The sequence below is a fragment of the Monodon monoceros genome, unplaced genomic scaffold (genome assembly GCF_005190385.1).
Source record: "Monodon monoceros isolate NGI ecotype Baffin Bay Population unplaced genomic scaffold, NGI_Narwhal_1 Super_Scaffold_7, whole genome shotgun sequence".
Lineage (NCBI taxonomy): Eukaryota > Metazoa > Chordata > Mammalia > Artiodactyla > Monodontidae > Monodon > Monodon monoceros.
In genome coordinates, this window is record NW_021703784.1 from 84,450,664 (window position 1) to 84,468,557 (window position 17,894).

Below are 17,894 nucleotides of genomic sequence, written 5' to 3' on the forward strand. Positions count from 1 at the left end.
TAGGTTTTGTTTACTTCTGCTGAATATCCTTTAGGATTAGTATTCCATGAAACCTACTTTGGAAAATACCAGGCTGGGCCATAAGCTCTCTCAACCTTAAAGAAAGTGCCTTACATATATACAATGGAATACTACTTAGCCATAAAAAGAAACGAAATTAAGTTATTTAGAGTGAGGTGGATGGACCTAGAGACTGTCATACAGAGTGAAGTAATTCAGAAATAGAAAAACAAATACAGTATGCTAACACATATATATGGAATCTAAAAAAACAAAAAGGTTCTGAAGAACCTAGGGGCAGGGCAGGAATAAAGATGCACACATAGAGAATGGACTTGAGGACACGGGGAGGGGGAAGGGTAAGCTGGGACGAAGTGAAAGAGTGGCACGGACATATATATATATACACTACCAGATGTAAAATAGATAACTAGTGGGAAGCAGCTGCATAGCACAGGGAGATAAGCTCGGTGCTTTGCCTCCACCTAGAGGGGTGGGATAGGGAGGGTGGAAGGGAGACGCAAGAGGGAAGAGATATGGGGATATATGTATATGTATAGCTGATTCACTTTGTTATAAAGCAGAAATTAACACACCATTGTAAAGCAATTTTACTCCAATAAATATGTTAAAAAAAAAAAAAAAAGAAAGTGCCTTAAGGAAAAGGCCTTTTATTCATCATCCTGTCTCCAGCACCTAGGATCACACCTGGCACCTGGTAGGTGCTTGATGAAGTGGTATATCGATTTTACAGTAGAAGGAATCCATTGGGTCCATTACTGCTGAACATTTTTCGCTCTTTGTGTACTGCAGTTTGCATCTCATTTCCATAAAGGCTTGCGCTGCTCACCTGTTCTTTTCTACCATTGATTGGCCGGGGGAACCAGGCTTGTACAGAAAGGAGGCGGGACATCACTTAGAAGCAGGCAGTCAATCACCCCCTGGGAGGCAGAAAGCCAGACCAAGAATAAAGATTCTTTACACCAGGCAAGCCCTCCCCTCCCTGGCTTGCATCCAGGTGAGCCAAGTGGTATATTGAAAAATATAGTAGATGCTACCAGATGGAAGCTAAGCTCAGGCAACTTGTCCTGGGATATCTCAGGTGTTCTCTACCATCACTGTTGACTTCCGAGGTGGGATCCCATGATGCAGGGGATTAATTGATCATCTTCAAAGGAGTCCTATGAAGTAAGCGGACATGGAACCGGGTTTGAAAAACATTGACACCTTGGTCCCTCAGAGTCCTCAAATGATTTGACTTGAAGCAAAGCAGGCCAACACGCCTCCTTCGCCCAGCGGTTTTCCATTAGAAACTGGTTGGAAATTTATTGTAACCAATCATAAATTCAGATGATGAGGACAAGTGCTACATCTTCCCATGAGCTAAAGTTGCGTGAATGTGTTCCCCACTCTGTTCTGGCAGCAGCAGCCCTGGGTTTCCAATCTCCAAACCAACTGACCAGACTTCTACTTACATTGACACTGGCTGCCAAAGCACTAACTCAGCCCTCTGAGACAGCCAGAGCCTCGGAGAGGGCAGTGGTAAAGATGCCTACACTTCAGGAACAAAGGCATTTCCCCAACTCCAGAGGCAGAAGGGTGACAGAAACCTGTGTCTTTATTTGCTGCTCCGCCGAGGGGGGCACTTCTCTTAACCATTTGACAAAGGACCCAAGACATTAGTGTCTAGTAGACAGCTGATCCTCATTCAAAACCCACCTGAGTACTAATGGAGGGAGTCTACATTTCCATCCCCTGCAATATCCATCAACTGTGTTATGCCGAAAAAAAAGAAGAAAAAACGCTTCGCTTTACTCATGCCACGCCCGCTGCTCCTGTTCCAAAGCCTAAGAGTTTACACATTGACGATCTCGACAGAATAAATCCATAAAGAGAAGCGCTACACAGCGTCAGGGCCAGGCTTGAAGCATGTCTCATCCTTAATTCTGTCCCTCCACAAGCAGACACATGATTTTGATTATGAAGGCTGACCATGGGACAAAGAAATTCTCACTTCCCACATCTAATCAGAATGAGATGCATGAGCCTGTGGACAGCTACCCCAGAAATTAGCGGGATTTGCAATCTGCTTAACACTCCTGTTTCCTTTAGAAAATGGCTGCTCTTGGTTTCCCTGTGGTCCCACTGGGGCTGCTGAGGTCTCTCCCTCGTCTCTCACATCCACTCTGCCCCCACAGTGGTGAGCACATGACCTCCCTGAGGCCATTCTCAGCTCCTGGAATATCCAAGGGATAACCAGAATTCTTTACTAACGCCATGGTCTTTATGATTCGGCCAGGAGATCTACCATAGTTGGACCCCCTGCTGACCGTGGCAGTGTTGTGTAGTGTTTCAGTGCATGCATAACGGGGTCAGGCTCTCTGGGTTCAAATCATGGACGTCCAGCTCTGTGACCTGGGCAAGTACTGTACCTCTCAGTTCCCTCCTATGTAAACTAGGGATAATAACACTAGTGATTAGCTTCTAGATGTGTTGTGAGGATTAAATAAACACAAGTAAAGCATATAGGAGAGTGCCTGGTATTTACCACAAACTCAGTAGATTATCTGGGATCTGGTCCCTTAGGTATGGAGGCTTCCACCATTGGTGTTTCCACCATCACCCGGTGAAGAATCTGATGCGCAGCCCTACCTACTCCACTCTCAGCGCACATGGGCTCTGTGTCTGTATCACAAATAACAACTGAGAACAATGAAAGGAGTCATTGTTGGTGGGTTGGGCAGTGCGGGGGGAGTAGTAGAAAGTCCCACTGGTTAAGAGAGTGGAATATCTGCAGCCAACACTACTTCTCTGCCTTCTGTGAGTGGTTTTGTTTATAGATATGAGGTTTGATTTTTTTCCTGCATTTTACTTCTTTCTCTCCATTATAAACCTAATGCTTTGGCCCAGATCTCATGATGACTGACGAACAGAACTCCTTAAACATAGACCAGGCTTGGGCTCTGATAGACTTTCTGCCACTGATCTGGTAGCTTTCAAAGCTCCAGCTGCCCTCTGGGTCTTCTGCCATGGAATTCAGGAATTAGAAAATGTAAACATTGCTTTCCCCTCCCCTTTAAAATAAAATAAGAGGAAAGGGATCTGGGCTCCAATGACTTTCAAGTATCCACAAAGTGAGGGTGACAGGTTCTCCCACATGTGGGAGGAGCAGGGTACCACCTTCTCTCATTTATCACTGAAATGGCACTTTTCCCAATTTGCACATACCCCAGATCAATTGCAGTGTCTAGAGCTGGGCTCAGGGGAGGCAGGTAGAGAGGTTTTCTCATGCATCGGGATTGGCCACCCCTAGTAGGACAGATGGAAATAATTTTCTGACTTAAGGCCAGTCATTAGGACCTCCAGACGTCATGAGACGCCATTATCTCAGCCATTGCTGTCTAGCCAGGGTAACCCAGATGCAGATAAGTTTAAGTCAAACCCATGGTCCCTGCCAGGAGCATTCCAAAGCCCTACCTAAGGCTTCTGGATATTTCTAAGGGACTTACATGCTCCAGGTCACATCTGCCTCTGGGTCCAGAGGTGCTTTGTCCCTAGCTTACTGACCCAAACATAACACCAAGCCTCACCCTCAGTTTCCACCAAAAGCTCACTCTCAAGGGCATTCCTGAGAATAGAACATTTTACCAAAGAGTTGGTGGTCATAGAGTTGAGATTACATTCCACAAAACACACAAGTTAAAATATATTTACGTTCCTTCTTTTAAAAGTCCTGTCTGCTACGAAATTCTCACTTGTGCTTCCCCCCATTCAGTACACAGCCTTCCACCTTCTCTCTTTCACTCTCCATTTCTGCCCCATCCCTCCCAGGAATGGAGGTCAAAAATGCAAATGCCAGTAGAGACTAGCAGAGAACATACGTGTGAATTGAGAAGGCAGGGTGTCAGGCCAGAGAGGGGACCCAGCCTACCTCAAAGCATTCAGGTTCAAAACATTTTTAAGCATCACATCCTACTAGCTACTTCTGCAGACCTTTGACCCGAAGGCTGCCAATCCTTCGGTGCTACAGTCTCCCTCATTGCCAAAGTCACCCCCAAAAGAGCAGCAGTGCCACCCAAACTGGAGCTAGCAAGAACCCTCCCCCCGCCACGTGTGTCCTGAAGCCATGCCATGATCACATGTGCATCAGTATATGATGCTGTTAGGTCCTTGAGTTTAAGTCAGCCAGGTACCACATGAGCTTGAGCTCAGAAATTCGACAGTCTGGGCTCACGCCAGGCTCCGCTAATCTGCTTGCGTTTTCTTTTTATCATTATTACAGAAAAATGTAAATAACATAAATTTACCATTTTAATCACTTTTAAGTGTACAGTTCAGTGGCTTGGGTAACCATCACTGCTATACATCTCCAGAATGTTTCCGTCATCCCTCACTGATACTCTACACCCATTAAACACTAACTCCTCAATCTTTCCTCCCCACAGCCCCTGGTAACCACTGTTCTACTTTCTGCCTCTACGAATTTGACTTCTCTAGGTACTTCATATAAATGGAATCATACAGGATTTGTCCTTTTGTGTCTGGCTTCTTTCACTTAGCATAATGTTTTCAAGGTTCATCCATGTTGTAGGCTGTGTCCGAACTTCACTCCTTTTGAAGTCTGAATAATATTCCACTATATGTACCTACCACATTTTGTTTATCCACTGATGGACACGTGGGTTTTTCCCACCTTTTGGCTATTGGGAATAATGCTGCAGTGGACACTGGTGTACAAATACCTGCTGGAGTTCCAGCTTTGACTCATTTTGTGTATATACCCAGAAGTGGAATTGCTAGATCAAACGTTTACCTTTTTCAGAACTGTGCCTGTATATCTTTGGACAGGTTACAGACCCTCTCTAAACTTCATCTGGAAACAGCACCTACCCTGCTTTGCCTCAAACACTGGGCACATCATAAATGCTCACAGATATTTACTCTCCTTGTCCTCTGCATTTGAGGTGCTCAAACTAAATGATCTCTACAGTTACTCCCAGCTCCCTAAACCAATGATCCCACCCTCAAATTATTTCCCTGTTGGAGAAGCCAGGAGTTCTCAGAATATATATCTGGGGAACACCCTCTTCATGGTCCCCACAAAAATCTAGCCCTGCCGAGAAGGCCCAATTTTCATAGCTCTCTCCTTGGAATTTGCTAACACATCCCATTATAAACCAACATCTAATTTTTCTTGCCACTCCTTCCCCCTTGCTTTCTTTCCACATTCCCTTTCTCGGTTGGCTTCTCCTGCCCACTGCATATCTGTGCTTCAGATTATCTTCCCCAGCTGCCTTGATGCTAATTCCCCACCAGCTAATGTCTGCTGGAAGCAACACTTGTGAAGTTATTCATATTAAGGTTTCACTCCCCAGAGTCGCATCTTTTAAACGAGTTGTTCCTTTTAGGCAGAATCCTGCTGGCAGAGCTCCTGCTATTTGGTGAAGTCAGTGGAGTTGGGTTTCTCCCCTCACATGCTGTTTATTTTGGGTTATCACTTGGCCCGATGTTTGGATTTTCATCCTCAGACATGTGTCCCAAGTCGATGAGCAACAACCGTCTGCTGTGCCATCCCCGTGGATGTTTACATTTCATCAGATGCTCTTTTTAGAAAAGTAATTAGAGGAAATATGCTGCTAAGCGTTCCTTGGCAGGGCCAGATTCAGAACTGCAGCGGGGAGTGGACTCATTCACTCACGACTTGAAGAAATATTTTCCGTCTCCACTCCATCCCTCCGTGTTCCCTCTAAATGCGAATGCTCAACAATGAAATACCCTTGCTAGACTCGTGAAGTTGCTCTCTGGTTCAGTCAGCAGCTCGGCTGCCCAGACGCCGCGTACCCTCCCTGAAGCTTTTCCAGAGCACAAGGTGAAAGAGATTCTCAGTTCAGGAAAAAATGAGTTTTTCAGATCCTGGGCAAGAAAAAAGGGGCAGCTGAGCTTTGCTTTTTAACTTTTCTGGGTTTCAGCCATCTTACCTGCCACGTTAGAAAAAAAGAAGCAGGGGCGTGCTGATGCAGGGATGAGCAAACTAGACCTCGGAGCCCCGGTGCTCCAGAAGGAACCAGGTTCCTCTGGAGTTGGGCTCGGGCCACCATGCCCTGGAAGTTCGGCTCCAAAAGGCAGAGGTGGAACAGGAACGAGCCTTAAGGAAAATTCACCAACTTACCTGCTGGGGCAAGTGTCTGCGTTTATGGATTATCAGACTTCCCCCTCCTGGGCTCCTTCTTCCTACATTATTGTCTTTGGGCTGTTCCAGATGCCAATGAGGCAAAATTCAAATGAAACACTCTCTCCAGCTTGAGAGTAAATCACCAAGGAAGATTTCACCTGGGGCTGGCAGGCTACAGGTAGATGGGAAGTATTCACCAAAATGCGTTTTTCTTTTTTTATATCTTGGCTTTTTGTTCATCATGAAGGGATATGCCCCATGGTCCAGCTCCCCTTCTACAGTAGGTGATTGCATTTTACACCCTCACCGCTCCCACTTACTCTGTTTCACTCTCAGGCACTTGCCAGCTATGTGCAGCAATGGAGCATCCACCTCTCAAGTAGAGCACAGGTGACCAGCACAGGTGACAGGTAACCCCCAGAGAAGGAGAGTAGCAAAAGCTCACACACTCCCTGCTCTGCTGCAAAGTTGCCCTATTTTATCATGTGTGTACATTTCAACTGGTCCTTATCTCCCGAGGTCTCACCCTACCTCCTGACACCTGGCCTCTCCAGCCATAGGACAGATGATCCTAAGAAGTCCTCCTTCCCTGCTTGCCTGGAAGCAATCAGAGGACAAGCCTGCCCTCTCCTTGCTTCTGCTGGGTCAAGAGGCTCCCAAGACCTCTGTGTCTCGTTTCTGCCTCACTTGCCCCAGGAGCCCATTTGACATGGGTTTTGTGGCTCAGAAAATGACATGTGAAAAACACAGAAGCCACAGCTCTTTCTAAACAAACACTGTGCTTCCCCAGAAACGACTTGCACTCTTCACCTCGGCTTTTCCTTCTTCCTTCTCATTCTTATCAGAAAGGAAGTGTATATATGCTGAGCGAGTACATCTCCCTTGCTGGAAATCTGTTCTGAAGGGTTGTAACTGTAAGATTTCGTCAAGCAAGATGCCCCAGAGAGACACCCTCACTGCAAGCCCTGCTCTCATCCTCCTCTTTCCTTCCAGCTCACCTCTGAGGGGGCTTCTTCCAGTGGGAAATTTAGCTCATCCTCCTCTTTCCTTCCAGCTCACCTCTGAGGGGGCTTCTTCCAGTGGGAAATTTAGCTTTTGCATGTCAGGGGGCGTACCTGACACTGGGTAGATTCCCGGAGGTGATTTTGTGCTTTCAAAAGCTAAAATAAAAACCCAGCAAATAAAACTGTAGCTGGTACCCCTCATGAGGCAGTTCAGTCCCACAAGTTGGGATGACAGAAAAGAGTGTCCCGTTCTCAGGGAGAAAGACAGACACTCCAGCATCACCAGCCAAGCCCCCAAGATTATCACTGAGAAGAAGCCCCCCCCACTCCCAGCCACCACCCACATACACACAAGCACCGTCTCCTGGGACCCCCCAGTCCTGCCCCCTACCAAACCCCAAGAGGGAAAAGTCCCCTCCTGGGGGTCCTGATGCTACCCACAGTACCTCTTGGCAAGGAGGAGATGAGAAGCAGCTGCAGGAAAGTGAGCCCCAGCTGCGGCCACCAGCCCAGCTCCATCGTTCCGCGGTGGTGCCCGGAGCGACTGCCGGGGAGGGACCGAGGGAGGCCGGCGGGCAGGCGGCTCTTACACGGACCTCCCCAAGCCCCAGCCGAGCGGGAGCTCGGGTTTCAGCTCGCCAGGCTCTCCCATCCTCATCCGAGGGGAACCACCTTCAGCCAGAGCGACGTCAGCCCAAACCTCTCCTCTCCGCGGCTGCCTTAACCCTTGCGGGGCCCGGGGAGGTGTGGCCGCGCGGAGAGGCCCCAGGCTGTGGCTGGAAGGGAAGCTGCGGGGCACGGAGGCCAGCCCAGGTCAGGCTGGGCTCCCTCAGCGCGGTGAGGGGTGGGGAGCAGCCCGCAGTACCCTGAATGGGAGCGGAGGTAGACGGGGCTGGGGGCCGGGAAGCCTGAAGCACCTGCCCCCAGCACCCTCACCCACACCCCGAGCCTGGGATGGGAGGTCCACTGCCTGCCTTCACTGCGCACACTGAGTCTGCTAGATTAAAAGCCTGCCTTCGAGGGGGAGGGGGCGCACTGGTGATGCGAGGAGAAAATCAGCCAACCTGCCTCCCCCTCCACCTGTATCCCCAAGTCTCCTTCCTACCTGGAGCATTTGCCCCAGGTGATCACAGTTTGGAAATCTTAGCCTTTGCCTCTACAGGCTTCTGGGAAAATTCTTCATCTTCCCATGGCGCCCATTATGGTAAGTTCAGCAGCATAAAAGCCCCTGCACACATGCTAGGCAGGGTATTGGGCTCAGGGATCAAAGAACATACAGGATATTGCCTCCGTTCTGAGGACGTTCAGTCTAGGTACAGAGATAGCAAATGACATGTTGAAGTGAGGAGGAAGGATGCTTTACAGGATAATAGCTGACATTTTTTTAATCAATTTCTCTGTGCCAGGCATCTAAATACCTTACATGTATTAACTCATTTATTCCTCACAATAAACCTATCATCTCTGGGACTTCCCTGGCAGTCCAGTGGTTAAGACTCTCCACTTCCACTGCAGGGGGTGCAGGTTCGATCCCTGGTTGGGGAACTAGGATCCCACCTGCCACGAGGCATAGCCAAAAATAAATTAATTAATTAAAAAATAAATAAACCTATCATCCCCATCTTACAGATAGGGAAACTGAGTCATTGAGAGCTCAATAGCTCATCCAAGGTCAGGCAGTAAGTGGCAGAGCCAGTAGGAGAAGGGGGTGCTGGGCCCAAAGCCAAGTCCCAGGAAGAAAAGTCACCCTGGTGTCCAGACTGAGGGATGGAGGAGGCCAAGGCCCGCCTAGAGAGAACAGCTGGAACTATGGAGTAATGCCTGGACTAAGGAGCCAGCCGTGGAAGTTGAAGGGGAAAATGATGGGAGAAACTTGGCGAAGGTAGAATTCCAGGACTCAGGACAGACTAAATGGGCAGGAGCCCTGACACAGGTGCTCCTCTCAGGGAGAAATTCCTAAGTCCCAACCCTGCTTCTGGGGCCCATTGCAGCCGAAAGATTGGGAACAGCAGTCAAATCCTTGATTCACCACTAACTCTCTGAATCTCAATTTTCTCATCTGTCACATGGAAATAATAATCAAATCTACTTTGTAGACTGTTTGGAGAATTTAATGAGATTATATACATAAAGCCCTTAGCACGGGGTCTAGCTCATTCTCAATGCTTCATAAATATAAATCATTGTCTGTATTATCAGTCTGAGACTGATCCCAAGAACATCCCATGGTATGGGCCTTCTCCCTCACCCTCAACTTCTCTATCCAGGTGAAATTTGTTTAAAACAAGCACCAAAAATAACCTTAAAAGGGGGGAAAATGCCAAAGGGCAGCACACCTGGGGGTAGAGGGAAGAAGTTAGAAGAGGAGAGGTTTACTTTGTTGCTGGTCAACCAGCTCTAGTCCTTCGGTAATGGGAGTGGAGAGGTGGTGACTTAGTTTCCAAATAACTGTAGGTATTAGAGCCTCTCAGGAATCTGTTTCTCCCATCAGCTGACAATGCTACTTCCTTCTTCCCTTGTCTCCCCTCAACTACACACACAAACACACCCTCCCGGAGTCATACACAGCAGCCTCTCCCTAAAGCAATTTACCCCACTAGGGTGGAGCCCCAGGTGCTGAACATCACTGGCAGCTCCCTAAGGAAGTCCCTGGTGCCAGGTCTTTGCTTCTCCAGGCTTAGGGGGCTGGAAACAGGCCCTTACATCTATCTTTGGAATGCCCACAGGAGTAATTGGGCCCTACTAGTTTGTTGTCACTAATTTGGGTTTGCAAACTTCCTAGGGCTATGGAACCTGGAAAGGAATTCTCAGAAAGGAGCAGGACACATTCTTCTGGGGAACTGAAAGCAGTGATCAGATATTACCTTGTTGAACTTGACAATAAACATGGGCTGGTAGAGGAAGAGGGAAGCTATGACTATGATACAAAAAAGGTCAGTAATTTGTCTGAGGTCATACAACTCTACACAAATTTCCATTTTCCTACCCAAATTTAGCTTCCTCTCTTTCCATTATGGTCAAATCAGTTTTTCATATTGATAGAGTTTAGTATTATTCTAAGTCAGGATTCTTGACCCTGGTTCCATGGGGTCTATTGGGAGGAGAGTTTCACATGGCCTTTGAACCTCTGGAAATGATATGCAAAATTTTGCATGCAGTTTTTGGAGTAAGAGGGAGCCATGGCCTTCTTCAAAATCTCAAAGGGATCTGCAAAGTCCCAACTTTTTAAGAATCACTGATCATCATAAGTTAACACTGAAAAATTCACCAAGTATCTGTTGGGTTAGGGGAAAGTGGTTTGGGACAGACAATTGTTGAATCTAGGCTATAAGCTGCACAATGGGTATTTGTAGGACCCTCCCTCCCTCTTTTCCTATTTCTGCCTTAAGAGCTCTTGCTCTGGATCATATTGCCTAGTGTTGAATCCAACTGGACCACTTACTACATATGTACACCTGGGCAGGTTATTTCACCTATGATGGCTGTAGTTTTCTCACCTGTTAAGTAGAGAGAATAATGGTACCTGTCCCCATAGGGTTGGAGTAAAGAGCTCAGAACAGTGCCTAAAATATACTAAGTACTCAGGAAACATTAGCTATTTTTATTATGATTCTCTCCCCCTCCTGCCCTCACTTTCTACACCCACTTCTGGGAGGATTCAATCATTACAAAGGCTATGGGTGAAAGAGGCAAAGTGCCATGCTGGGAAGTAGGGAACAATACCTGGAATTAAGAATTATCTACTTATAGGGCTTCCCTGGTGGCGCGATGGTTGAGAGTCCGCCTGCCGATGCAGGGGACGCGGGTTCGTGCCGCGGTCCGGGAAGATCCCACATGCCGCGGAGCGGCTGGGCCCGTGAGCCATGGCCGCTGAGCCTGCGCGTCTGGAGACTGTGCTCCGCAACGGGAGAGGCCACAACAGTGAGAGGCCCACGTACCGCAACAAAAAAAAAGAATTATCTACTTATAATCAACACTCAGAAATCAACAATTGGCTGTAGTAGATGGAGTGGGGCCACCCATTTAATTACAAATCACAATCCCCTCTAATTTTCACATGAAAGGATGAGGCACTCTAAAAAACCTGAACCTTTTTCAATGCCGTGGGAGGCTGATTGCATGTGAATACACAGAAAGAAACCGCAGAGAAGGCTGTCCTGTGAATGCCAACAGCTCCCCAGTCTCCAAACTATACCTTTTTCAGATCAGCACCTGAGCAGCAACCATAGAGAGGGCAAGCCAGAGTAAAGAGCTGGGGTGCTACAGGCCTGCAAGCCTGAGAGAGGCATCCCAGAGCACTGGTCAGTAGTGTGGTCAGTAAGTGTGGTTTTCATCAGCGTACGAAACACAAAGTTCAAGTCAACCAAGGCCAGAGATGGAGACGGGGAGGTCTGTGGAAAAGACAAAGGGTCCTTCCACCAGAGTCTGCACTAACTGGCCACACCATGGAAGTCTCCAGCCCTAATGAATCCCGGCTGTTCACCTACACAACGAGCCCCAATGTTCCACCTCCAGGGCTGGCTCGGCTCCGCTCCCTTTCCATTGGGAACCAGGCAAAGGGGTAGGCGAGTCTGTCGTTCTTTCTTTAACCACATTCTTCTTGCTCTGTGTCATTCATCGTGGAAATTGCTGGAAGTGGGCACACTTCCCTCCTTCATAGCCACTGTGCTCCTGAATCACTTGGGGAAACCTATTCTTGACTTTTATATGTGTATTTATAAACTTCAAATTAAAGCAAAATGTCTGCCATGCCACGGAACTGCAAAGCTTTACGAAGAACACTGGCAAAAACTGTGACCCCAATCCAAGTGGCTAAATCAACAATTACATGCATTTGAGCCATTTAAGATGAGGAAGGGACCAAAAAATAGAATAACTCCAAGGAGAGGCAGCAGGGTACAGTGGCATAAAAAAGGCAGCAGGGGGCTTCCCTGGTGGCGCAGTGGTTGAGAGTCCGCCTGCCGATGCAGGGGACACGGGTTCGTGCCCCGGTCCGGGAGGATCCCACATGCCGCAGAGCGGCTGGGCCTGTGAGCCATGGCCGCTGAGCCTGCGCATGCGGAGCCTGTGCTCCGCAATGGGAGAGGCCACAGCAGTGAGAGGCCCGCGTACCACAAAAAAAAAAAAAAAAAAAGGGCAACAGGCCCCAGAGTGGATCAAGGCTCTACTACCTACCGGCTGTATGAACTTGAGTAAGTTCATCGGCCCCTCTGAGACTCAGTTTCCTCATCTATAAAAGGGAGGTAATAGCTACCTTATAATTCTGGTGAGATTAAAATGAGGCTGGCATACATAATGGTAGCTCAGTCAAGGTTGACTGTTTTTATAACTATGCATGAACATTTACTTTTAGAGTTGCATTTCAAAATGAAACTAAGTAGGTACCATTTTCCACAGGTCTGGTGATATAAGTTAGGTTATGTTCCTGTATTGATTTGCAGCCAATGCATGTGTGAAGAATATATTGTCTTGTATGTTTATGCTTCCAGTTGGAAGTCTAGGGGTAGAGCGTGCATTTGTTCAAAGACAAATCGAGAGGCCTGTCCTGAGTAGACCCAGTCCAAGTGCTGAAGAAAAACTTATTCTGATGTTCGTTAAAGACTGTAAGGAAGATTTTATTCAAGGGACTGCAGCAATGGGTGTCTGCAGGAAGCAGGGGAGATTGGGCTCAACTCTGAATAAAACAAGCAAAAGTGAGGATTTATCACCAAGGAGCAGGGTACGGGGTCAGTGGATGGAAAAGTACTAAGAGGAAACATTAGGAATAAGGGGGGATACTGGCTAATCTGATTTAACAGGATTCTACCTGAAAGCACGTCAGGGTGATCAGATATCAGCCAGGAGATGGTGGGGGATGAGGAACTGAATCAGACATCAAGGGTGATCAGATATCAGTGACGGGAGGTTCTCACTAAACTGACTTGGCAGGATTCTTTCTCTTGAGGACAAGGCTCAAGGAGGGGCCTAGTCAAGAAAAGGCTTACACAAGACTGACTACAGCTTGCTTAAGGAGCAAGTCTTTGTCACACAGGACCCACAAAATCCCCTGAAAGGTCCTTGCTTTGAATGTCTGGTTCAATCTTGCCACATTGTTCATTGGGATAAATAGGATTTGCATATAAAGTAACCTGTCTCCTTCCATGGAAGGAAGGAAAGGAGAAAGCACAAATACCAGGTGAAAAATCATCCATTCACTTATTCAGCGCAATGTATTGCACGTCTGCTATGTGCCAGACATCATCTCCGGTCCTTGGAGGACAGCCGTGAACAAAACCTGTGTGGTCCCTCACCTTGCAGATTCGCAGATCAGATAGCAATGAGACATTGGGCAACTGTGATGAGCAGCATGACCGAAGTCGGAACATTCCAAAAGCATGTGACCGGGGGATCCAGTCTGGTCTGAAGGTCAGAAAAATTTCCCTGAGAACGTGACACTGAACTTCAGACCTAAAGAAACACAGAGGGAAGGGAGAGTAGAGGACAAGGGATGAGGAAGCCCGGGTAATAAGGAAGCTAGAGGTACAGGCAGGCCTTCAAAACCATGAACTTGATTCTGAGGGTCACTGAAAACAACTTGAGGGCCAGTGACTGGATCAGACTTGTGCCCCAGACTCAGCTCTCTGCACCTACATCCAGTATGCAACAGGATGGAGAGAAGTGGCTTGATCTGAGAGGCACCAAGGAGGTAAAAAGGATGGGATCAGTGATCATGGTGTATATTGAGGAGAAAAGTGAGGGAGCAAAGACCACTCCCAGTTGATAACCGCGTAGATGTGGGTGGGTGCATGGTGGTGCGCTGTGTAGGACTCTCTCTCTCTCTCTCAGATCATTCACTCTGGGAGAAGTCAACTATGGAGAGTCTCACACAGAAGGGAACCGAAGCTTCCTGACAACAGTCCCGTGAAGGATCTTGGGAGCCAGTTCTCCAGCCCCTCCGATGGCTGCAGCCCCAGCCAACAACTTGCCTGCGACCTCAGAAGAGTCCCCTTAGCCAGAGCCACCCAGCTAAGCTGCTCCCAGATCCCTGACGCTCAGAAACTAGGCAAGATAATAAATTGTGTTGTTTTGCACTGCTAAATTTGTTACACGGCAATAAATTACTACTACAAAAGATTTCTGAATTGGGCAACCTGGGGTAGAGGAGAAACAAAAACTTTCTATACACTTGGTAAACCTGCAGCCAAATGAAAACTTCTGGGCAGCCACAGCTTAAGGACTCAACAGTGAGAAATGTTAATACAATGAGCCTATCACAGGGAAGAAGCTTTCAGTTGTGCATAACAACAAACCCAATTCATGTGGCTTAAACAATAAGGAATTGTATTATCATGTATAACAATAAGTCCACAGATAGGACAGCTCCAGAGTTAATTCTGTGGCTCAACAATAGTGTTAAACACTTAAATAGGTCCAAATTACCAACAGATACATACAGTGTGCACACATTTATATAAAATCTTGGGACATATAAAAATAGCATGTGTTATACAGATGGCCAACAGCCACATGAAAAGATGCTAAACATCACTAATTATTAGAGAAATGCAAATCAAAACTACGAGGTATCACTTCATACCTGTCAGAATGGCCATCATAAAAACATCTACAAACAATAAATGCTGGAGAGGGTGTGGAGAAAAGGGAACCCTCTTGCACTTCTGGTGGGAATGTGAATTGGTTCAGCCACTATGGAGAACAGTATGGAGGTTCCTTAAAAAACTACAAATAGAACTACCATATGACCCAGCAATCCCACTACTGGGCATATACCCTGAGAAAACCAAAATTCAAAAAGAGTCATGTACCAGAATATTCATTGCAACTCTATTTACAATAGCCTGGAGATGGAAACAACCTAAGTGCCCATCATCAGATGAATGGATAAAGAAGATGTGGCACATATATACAATGGAATATTACTCAGCCATAAAAAGAATGAAATAATGCCATTTGCAGCAACATGGATGGAGATTATCATACCAAGTGAAATAAGTCAGAGAGAGGAAGACAAATATTAAATGATATCACTTACATGTGGAATCTAAAAAACAGTACAAATGAACTTATTTACAAAACAGAAACAGACTCAAGACATAGAAAACAAACTTATGGTTACCAAAGGGGAAGGGGGGGGGAGGGATAAATTAAGAGTATGGGATTAACAGATACATATTACCTATATAAAACAGATAAACAACAAGGATTTACTGTATAGCACAGGGAACTATATTTAATACCTTGTAATAACCTATAATGGAAAAAAATTGGAAAAAAGAATGTGTGTATATATATATATATATATATATTCAGTTATGTATACACATAACCAAATCACTTTGCTATACACCTGAAACTAACACAATATTGTAAATCAACTATACTTCAATAAAAAAATTAGCATATGTTGTTTGTGAATAGAAACACATATCATTAAACTACTAAAACATAGTTAGAAATGACATACACTACCTTCAAGGCAGGAGTTACCACTGAAAGGGAAGCGCGTCACAAAATGTGAGCTATGAAATTTTAGCTAAAAAATAAAACGAATGAAGGAGAAATTGAGGCAATTGAAGCCAAACGTTAACATCTGTCTATCTCTGAGGCTAGTGCATAGGGATCTGCTATTGTCTGGAATTTTTTTGCATGTCTGGATTATTAATAATTATATCTATATTTATAGTTCTATAAAGTAGCTACAAAAAATGTAAGAAGGGGACACATTGGAAAATATTTTACTGGACAGAGAAGACAAGCATTTATTCTTAAGAAAACATTTTGAAAGAATGAAATAATGCCATATGCAGCAACATGGATGGACCTAGAGATTATCATGCTACCTGAAGTAAGTCAGAAAGAGAAAGACATACCACATGATATCACTTATATGTGGAATCTAAAATATGACACAAATGAACTTATCTACAAAACAGAAAGACTCACAGACATAGAGAACAGACTTGTGCTTGCCAAGGGGTGGGGGGAGGGATGAATTGGGATTTGGGGATTAGCGGATGCAAACTCTTATATATAGGATGGATAAACAACAAGGTCCTACTGTATAGCACAGGGAACTGTATTCAATATCCTGTGATAAACTATAATGGAAAAGAATATAAAAAAGAATGTATATATGTGTATAACAGAATCACTGCTGTACAGCAGAAATTAACACAACACTGCAAATCAACTGTACTTCAATAAAAAAAAGAAAACATTTTGAGTGTGTCCTATATGTCAAGAACATTCTAGGCTATGGGGAAAGCATGGTGAACAAGAGAGAATGACTTGTTTTCATGGAGCTTGCATCCTACTGGGCAGAGATATATCACAAACAAATAACAAAGAGGAGATCATATGGAAGGGCTCAGTGCTAGAAATGAAACAGAGAAGTGTGCTAGGGGTGATGGAGGAAGGTACTTTCGTTTGCAGAATCCAAGCAGGCCTCTCTGAGAAGCTGACATTTAAGCTGAATGCATCTGAGGAAAGGGCATCCCAGGCAGAGGGAACAGCTAAGACAAAGGCCCTGAGTTGGGAATGAGCTTAGAGTGTTTGAGGAACACAAAGGAGGCCAGTGTAGCTGGCACACAGCTCTTGAGAAAAGAGGGAACATGAAAGGGGCCAGGAGAACATGCTGGGATGACCAAGTGAATTCACACCACTGTCACGCTACCTTCTGGGCATCAGGGAACTCTTTGAAAATTTAGTGAAAAGCTATGGATTCTAGAAACATACACACATATTGATTTTTGCTTACAATTTCAGGATATGCGTGGACCCTCTGAAGCCTACCCAGAAATGACCTAATTGCAGCATTTGAACTCAAGCCACATTATTCCCAGTTGGTGAGGGTATGGGCGCCTGGCCATTTCTACCCAATGCAGGACTTCTCCATAGGTAATATTTGCACTAGAGTTCCCTACCACGCTGACCAAGAAATCCTGAATGCCGTTCCAGTCTGAGGGTCTCCTACCCCATCCTCCTGTGTTTCCCCTGGCTTTTCACCATGTCAGACCCGCACAGCAGTTTGAAGGCTCTCCCTGCCTACTCTTGCCTCTCTCCCCTTTATTTTTCACAGGCTCTACAACCAAGAATTCTGTCTTGCACTTCTAACTTAGCTTGGTGTCTGCTTCTTAAAGGGACCAACCAACACAACTGATACTGGGACTAATCAAAAACAAGAGGTGGGGCTTCCCTGGTGGCGCAGTGGTTGAGAGTCCGCCTGCCGATGCAGGGGACACGGGTTCGTGCCCCGGTCCGGGAAGATCCCACATGCCGCGGAGCGGCTGGGCCCGTGAGCCATGGCCGCTGAGCCTGCGCGTCCGGAGCCTGTGCTCCGCAACGGGAGAGGCCACAACAGTGAGAGGCCCGCGTACCGCAAAAAAAACCCAAAAAAACAAAAAACAACAAGAGGTGATAAGAGGGAGTTTGTGTTCTAGATCACTTGCCACACAGCTGGCAAGGAAGGCCCCATCCCAAACGGTACCTGAGGTATAGATAATCCTGGCACAAGGTGGCAACCCAATTGCTAAAAATTTCACAGGTGATTACTTGGAAGGACCTCCTGGTGGAGGGGAATGCCTGGGCTGGTATGAAGATTCAGGTTTTTGCACATTATGGAAGAATAGCACATTTAAGGACAGTAGAAACAGCTGGTTACTAACTGAGTTGATTTGATGCCTACAGAGGGATAATGAGAAACTAAGGGCAATTAACAA

General features: G+C 46.2%; 1 protein-coding gene across 1 annotated transcript in view; it reads right to left on the bottom strand.

The window, feature by feature from the left end:
* PAMR1 (peptidase domain containing associated with muscle regeneration 1) overlaps positions 1 to 7,794 on the bottom strand; it is a 70,667-nt gene extending 62,873 nt beyond the window's left edge. Inside the window, exon 1 of the mRNA XM_029206956.1 lies at positions 7,623 to 7,794. Coding sequence (XP_029062789.1) covers positions 7,623 to 7,695 — 73 coding nt within the window. The 5' untranslated portion in view covers positions 7,696 to 7,794. The remainder of the gene's footprint in view (positions 1 to 7,622) is intronic.
* Between the last annotated feature and the right edge of the window lie 10,100 nt (positions 7,795 to 17,894).